Source organism: Pimephales promelas, chromosome 1 (assembly GCF_988280905.1).
Source record: "Pimephales promelas chromosome 1, fPimPro1.hap1.1, whole genome shotgun sequence".
Classification (NCBI taxonomy): domain Eukaryota; kingdom Metazoa; phylum Chordata; class Actinopteri; order Cypriniformes; family Leuciscidae; genus Pimephales; species Pimephales promelas.
Window position 1 is genome coordinate 50,086,334 of NC_142769.1, and position 7,935 is coordinate 50,094,268.

Below are 7,935 nucleotides of genomic sequence, written 5' to 3' on the forward strand. Positions count from 1 at the left end.
TTCAGAAATCCACAATCACAAGGAAATATACAAATCAGGTGTGTTTATTAAATAAAAAAAACACGAATACAAGTAACACTTTCACTGTCCATACCACATCTATTGATTGACAAACTCAATTATGAAAAAGCAGTACTACAAAACATATCAAATAAAAAAATAACACGATAAAGGAACATGAGTTCATATTACAAGCACTTTGGATATGTACAAGCATTTTTGTCTAAAGGCAAAAAGGCGAAGAGCTGAAGACTGCTAAAAGAGAATAACGAATGTGCAAAAATACTCAGCTCGGCTTCGTCATCTTCATCACGTCGAAATATCACACGGTGTGTGTGTTTTACTCTTTATTTTACACAGAAAGCCGAATCCGCGAGCTCGTGATATTCAGGAATACGCTGACAGAAAAGACTTGGTGACGACAGCCATTCTGATTGGCTGTTGGGATTATTCGACCAATCAGAATGCCGGAATTCACTTGATGCGTTCTGTAGAAATTTCACGTGACGAATCAACACGGGTACACAGAGGTACGACTCACTCCACACAACACACACACACATAAACACAGTCGATGTTTCCATTGACCAAAACTAGTAGCCGTTTAAAACTCTTTCGTTTAATCATGAATTCAGTACTTGACCGTCCCGTTCCAGACTGTAAACACTGAGAATCATTTTCCACACATACAAAAATCACGAACAAAAACATAAACGTAACAGCTGACAGACTTTGGCAGTGACACTTATTTTGCCCCTTCGAGAAACATGTAACGTTATCCATATAAAATCTAGTTTTTTTCCTCCCTCACGAAGTTTGCTGCGAGTTTTTGTGCATTAGCTCATCATGCAAGCTTACAACACAGACATTACAGACGATTGGATTAGTTTGAAGTAAAATTGAGCGCGAGTTTTTCTCTATATACTCCACCTCAACAGGGGGTCTTTTATATGAAGGTTTCGAAGCTTGACCCTCAAAATTATGAAATTTATGAACTTTTCAGATCCAATAAGGAATGATCACAGACAGGATTGTGCATAAAAAACCTAGACATCATCGCTGACTGAAATGTTACTGTAAATGTCTTCCAACAAACCTTACAACTAGAATTTAGGTCACAGAGATATGAATAAAATAATAATACAAATTAAACATGTACATAAAAACTGGTAAAACATTAAGATTGCATCTATTTGCTATTCTTAAAATGTGGATATTTGTTCAATAGCAGTGTTTATAACCAACGTTAACTGAAAACGTGTGCTTTTCAAGGTTTATTCGGCCTTCTAGGGCTGATGTACATTTCATAAATTCACACACACTTCAAACCCACTGCTAAAAGACGAGGCACACATCTAACTGACCCATCTTGACTTTAACACTTTTTTGTTCTTAATACTTAAAACCACAGAAAAAACTGACACTTTCATCCCAGACAACAGTTTAGAAAGGTCATATTTCACCTCAAAAATCAAAATTATGACAAACATTTGTATTGTAACACATGCTACTGTGATGTATGCAAGTAAAACCTAAATAATTGATACTTTTCCCCACATCACACCATGAAAATTAGACCAATCTGACATGTCTCAAATTTATGTATTTCTTTCTTCTGATTTTGTGGTGAAATATGACTCTTGTGCGAGATTTGAAAGCGAGATAATGATAATATTAGGAGTTCAACAGATTATGTAACAATCAGTATTGATAATCTGTGACTGAAGGACGTATAGTTCACACCACCAGTGACCACTACTGTCCACAACACACACACACTGGTTTCACTCGAACTGTGGCACAACATCATTTCATAGATTTAGTAGATAGATAGTTTGTTTTGTCATTATTTTAAAACCACATTTCAGTGACGTTTTGCTAGTTGCATTACCTACGACTCACAAGAATATCTCACAAATCGTCTAGACAAAATAAAGCACATGACTTTTGTAAAAGCTGCCGTTCGCAGTGATTTAACAAGCTCCAGCTAGAAATAAAGGGATAGTGTAGCTTAAATTGACTGATCTGAGATCAGATCTGCTGTTAAGCTCATGACTGAGCAGCAAAAAAAGAAAATAGTAAAGAGAATTATTTTCCACGACAAATAGCTAAACACCCATAAATCGATATACATTTACTTGAGAATTTGCAATTTGATCAAAATTAAATGAGTTTACAGGTATGGACAGATATTTTATCTTGTTTCAAGCATAAACTCACTCAATTTTGATCATTTTGAAAACAAGACTCAGGGGTGGGCAACGATTAATCGCGATTAATCGCATTCAAAATAAAAGTTTCTGTTTACATAATATATGTGTGTTTGGTGTGTATAATTATTTTGTATATATAAATACACACACATGCATGTATATATTTAAAAAATATTTTATGTATATACTTTATATATATTTATACAGAATTAATACTAAATATAAATATTTGATATATTAACAACACATTTTTTTTTTAAATATATACATGCATGTGTGTGTATTTATATATACAAAATAGTTATATACACTACAGACACATATATTATCTAAACACAAACTTTTATTTTGGATGCGATTAATCGCGATTAATCGTTGCCCAGCCCTAGTTTTCTTTGCAAGTAAATGTATCTTGATTTAATGTTTAGATTTTTGTACTGAACCCTAAAAAAAATGTAAACAAAATAGCAATTAAAGCAAAAATACTAAGATACAAAATCATTTTTGCAGCGTGTAAAGGTAGTATTCATGAATCGTGTTTAAAGTGTGTGTTTCATAAAAACAGCGGATTACCACTTGTGCTTTGGACGAAGATATGAAGAAATGAAGGCGAGTTTAAGTGCATAGCGTTTGACAACTGATGAAGATCAAACCCTCAGATCTCCCGAACCAGTTTACAACTGGAAAATATGCACACAAGAGCCAGAAAAGCAATACAAACTACATCCTCCCCAACTACACCAACGTTTCAACATCATAACCTGTGGCGTTTTCACCTCGAACCACGTCCGATATTAACGCTTACTCTTTCCGCTCCATAATGTTTACATTCTGAGTGGCCAGAAATCTTTGGAGATGGTTTATGAAAACGATGATCTACATATTTAAGCTAAAAAGGTCACTTTCTGACACATAAAAGCATAATGTGTAAAAAAACAAAACAATATAAAACTAAAATGGAAAAGTTTAGAGATGAATAAATGTGAAACTGTCAAGCTTCTGTACACCAAAGGGAACATAAAACGTTAGCACTAGCGGTTAGCAACGTGTACACAGTGAACATTAAAACAACGTTTGTTAACTTTTGCCAGTGCATTATGGGTGATGAGGTATAAGACATGCAGATTAAAGGTCAATAATGCAGTTTCTCAACTGGTAGAAAAAAAGTTGATTTTTAAGAAAGTTGGCTGATGGGAATAGCCGTTAAACTCCGCCCACTTAATATCGTTAAGCGTTTTGCGCGTTTCGTAATATTCACCGGTGCTTTTTCCCACAAAAACATGTCAAATAATCTTTGTTTACAAAAAAACGACCATGGTAACTGTAGTTACAACCACAATTCCATCGTTGCCAAGCGACCAAGCACTGTTGTGTAACGTTATCTACAGTCACCATGGTAGATTTAAGTGAGGGTTAAACTGCATTGGTGGTTGAGGGAAGCCATTGATAAAAGATAAGCGGTTAAATAGTCAGGTGGTGTATGCTAATTTTGTGCTTGGCCCCCATATGTGGCACTGGGACCGTTGATAAATAAAAGTGACTAGCGCTGATAAAAGTTTATCGTAGCCGTCTTCAACTCGACCCACCCACCCACCGGCTGGCCAGCGTTCGCCCCAGTGTGTGATGGGACGCGGGTTGAAGAGGCGGGCTCAGTGAGTGGTCGGTCCTAGGAAGCTGGTTTGCTGTATCCGAACAGTCCCACCGGGAGATACTTGACGTGCGTCGGCCACTGAGCGGCTAACTGGAAGAACTTCACGTCGCTCCACTCTCCTCCATCGATGGTGACTGTGGAAAGAGGAAGAGGAGCACGGATAAGGTTTAGCGTTGTGCGGGGGCGTTTTACGAGTGAGGACCGGTACCTTTCAGGATGGTCTGCTGCTGTTTGGCGGAGCAGATGAGCCGGCTGATGCCCTCGATCACCTGACTCTTGCAGTCCATCTCCTTCTCTTTAGGCTTCTTCCCCAGGAAAATAGTGGGAACTGAGGAGCAAAAATTCGAGAGCAAGACATTATATTTTTTTAAACATATATTATTTAACTGTTTAAAAGTCTGGGGTCAGTATGATTTTTTTGTTCCCCCGAAAAGGAAATAATATTTTTATTCATCAGCCCATGTGATAAATTCATCAAAAATGACCGTAAAGACTTTTATAATATTTCTATTTCGAATAAAGCTGTTCTTTTGAAGAGTTTTCATAGGAATATGAAGCGGCACGACTGTTTTCAACATTGATAATAATCAGAAGTGTTTCTCAAGCATCAGATCATCATATTAGAGTGATTTCTGAAGGATCATGTGACTCTGAAGACAGATTTGATTACTGGAATAAACTACATATTAACATACAATATATTCACAGAAAATTATTATTTTTTAAACTAATAATATTTTACAATATTACTGTGTTACTGTATTTTTGATCAAATAAAAGGTGAGAATAAGTCAAAAACTTTACAGTAGTGTACATAAATACATTTTATTTTTTAAAAATTGTTAGCTAATAAATGAAAAACTAAATAATAAAATGACATGATTTATACACACACATTTACGTGTAATTATTTTCAAAGTTTACAGTTCTTTTATTTTTATTTATATTATATATTTTACCCCCTTTTAATTCAGTGGTTTAAATATTTTCTATTGTACAACAACTCTGGTCTTAAGTAAAAAAAATTTTTTTTGTGTGACTTTTTTGACTTTCATAATTATCTTCTAAATTGACAAACATCACGTGTAATTCAGGGCACGGTTCAGACGGAATAAAAAGATAAGTTGTCTCTCATAATTGACTTCCATACATATTTTATCCAAAATAAGGTCTCATGAGCCGGAAGCGGGGGAGGGGCTTAGGCTCTCTATAACTCCAGTCACACTCAGCTAAGGGAGTGTGTTCATGGGAAAGTGACATCATTGCAAACCCTAATAATAGTTAGTCAAACGCTCTCGGTACTGAGAAGACATGATCTTCTGGATGCTACGAATGGTCACCGCGCTTCAGTTTACCTTTCTTGTTCTTCTCTTTGGTGACCACGGTCATGGCCATAGTGTTGACGGGCGCCTGAGGCTCGCTGGCTCCCCCTCCTGGCAGCCGGCTGACCTGCAGCGACCAGAAGGCACTCTTCAGGGTGTTCTTACAGCCGGTGTCCCTCCTCTCGCCTTCGCGACGCTTCTCCGACAGAGACGCCAGCCAGTAGTCCACCTGCAGGCCGATGGCGTCCACCCCGTGAGACATGCTGGGGCTCCTGACACACACACGTTCGGTATAATACAAGTGTGTGTGAGAAGTTACAGCTCAAAATACCACCCAGATATTTTTTCAAAGCATGTTAAAATTGTCACTTTTTGAGGGTTGTCACTGTTTAAGATCAAATTAATGCAAGATGTTTTGCGACATGCTTCTGAGGACTAATTCTGAACAGGACTATTGAATGTGAGCTTGAGCACCTTTATTCTGCATGACCCACTTTCTCCAGCGGGGATTATCACCCAAACCTTGTGACGGGACAAATTCCCTCAACAATCCGGAAGTGTGTCTGAACCAAACCCAGTCATGTGACACTCACCCTTGCACAGCCAAGCCGCCGCCCATGGAGGGGGAGGAGGGGGGCGTGGCGATCTCCTTCAGGCTGGCGGGAGACCCGTGAGAGGGCGGAGACGTGGACGGGACGGCCAGACTCACAGCCACGCCCTCTTCCAGGTCGCCTGTGGGACAGAGACAGACACGCGGTGAGCTTCTGTCACACACACAGTTGTGGAAGAAATCAGTGCTTTAGTGTCCATGCAAACACACACACACCTGCTGATGACTGGCCCGGCTCTATCAAACCCACTTTCACCACCTGTGAGACACCAACAGATCCAAACAAATCAATAGAGAGAGACACACATGGACAGATTAAAATAATAATAATAATTAATTAATTAATAAAAATAATGATTATTTTTTAATTAAATAAAATAGTAAGGTTAAAGGTAAAAAATAAATTCCTGGGGCAAATATTACCCCTCAAAAAAGTTTATTCAGAATATAATATGTGATGCTTTCAGAGACATTTCTGCTGTTGCAACAAACATACAAAGCAAAAACTCTTAATAATTTAGGACAAATATACATATATTTTAATTAATCAATGCAAAATGCAATATTATAGCTTAAAATTAAATAAATATAGTACAAAAATAAATAAAATCTGTCAAAATAAATTCCAGGGGCAAATATTACCCCTCAAAAAAGTTAATAAAAGTTCATTTAATTTATTATAATGCATCATAGAATATAATATATGATGCTTTCAGTGACATTTGTGCTGTTTGCAACAAACATACAAAGCAAAAACAATTAAAAAAATAATTTCATTGTCATAGGACAAATATACATATATTTTAATTAATCAATGCAAAATGCAATATTATAGCTAGTAAGAAATATGTAAAAAAAATATATATATATATAGTACATAATAAATAAATTAAAATAAATTAAATAAATTAAATAAATAATTTAGGACAAATATACATATACATATATTTTAATTAATCAATGCAAAATGCAATATTATAGCTAGTAAGAAATATGTAAAAAAATAAATAAAAAAAAATAAAAATAGTACATAAATAAATAAATAAATTAAATAAATAATTTAGGACAAATATACATATACATATATTTTAATTAATCAATGCAAAATGCAATATTATAGCTAGTAAGAAATATGTAAAAAAATAAATTAAAAAAAATAAAAATAGTACATAATAAATAAATTAAATAAATAAATTAAATAAATAATTTAGGACAAATATACATATACATATATTTCAATTAATCAACGCAAAATGCAATATTATAGCTAGTAAGAAATATGTAAAAAAATAAATTAAAAAAATAAAAATAGTACCTAAATAAATAAATTAAATAAATAAATAAATTAAATAAATAATTTAGGACAAATATACATATACATATATTTTAATTAATCGATGCAAAATGCAATATTATAGCTAGTAAGAAATATGTAAAAAAATAAATTAAAAAAAATAAAAATAGTACATAAATAAATTAATTAAATAAATTAATTAATTAAATAAATAATTTAGGACAAATACACATATACATATATTTTAATTAATCAATGCAAAATGCAATATTATAGCTAGTAAGAAATACTTATGGCTAAAATTAAATAAATATAGTACATAAATAAATAAAATAAAATATGTCAAAATAAATTCCAGGGGCAAATATTACCCCTCAAAAAAATGTAATAAAATGTTTATTTAATTTAATATTATATAATATATGATGATTTGAGCTGTTTGCAACAAAACTCTGAGCAATTTTGTTGTCGTTGGACAAATATACATGTATTTTAATTAATCGATGAAATATTCAATATTTTGGCTAGTAAGAAATACTCATGGCTGAAAAATAAAATAAAATAAAGTAAAAAAAGATGCCATTTGTGCTGTTTTTCAACAAATATACGAGTTAAAAACTCTATTAATGCTAGTAATAAAAGCACATGAACGTTTTCTTACCCCAATGAACGGTATGAACTTCTGATACGAATCTTCATCCCTCCTGCAAGAGGAAGCGATAGTTTAACTCAAAGGCTCATGGGAAGTGATCACATCATCTCCAGGTTTAATGAAAAGTGTGTGAGCGAGAGTCGTACGTTCTGTGTTTGCAGGTCAACATGGCCTCAGCGATCGGCAGCTGGTG

General features: G+C 34.3%; 1 protein-coding gene across 2 annotated transcripts in view; it reads right to left on the reverse strand.

Annotated features, from left to right (window-relative positions):
• Positions 1-28: 28 nt before the first annotated feature.
• The window catches only part of pacs1b (phosphofurin acidic cluster sorting protein 1b), a 70,700-nt gene continuing 62,793 nt past the window's right edge, over positions 29-7,935 (reverse strand). For both annotated transcript variants that reach the window (XM_039659203.2, XM_039659202.2), the window contains exons 18-24: positions 7,889-7,935; positions 7,752-7,794; positions 6,013-6,055; positions 5,780-5,918; positions 5,220-5,458; positions 4,073-4,192; positions 29-3,998 (exon numbers count right to left, since the gene is read on the reverse strand). The exon at positions 7,889-7,935 is cut by the window's right edge and continues 56 nt beyond it. In XM_039659203.2, the coding sequence (XP_039515137.2) occupies positions 3,880-3,998; positions 4,073-4,192; positions 5,220-5,458; positions 5,780-5,918; positions 6,013-6,055; positions 7,752-7,794; positions 7,889-7,935 (750 nt within the window). In that variant the 3' untranslated portion in view covers positions 29-3,879. The remainder of the gene's footprint in view (positions 3,999-4,072; positions 4,193-5,219; positions 5,459-5,779; positions 5,919-6,012; positions 6,056-7,751; positions 7,795-7,888) is intronic.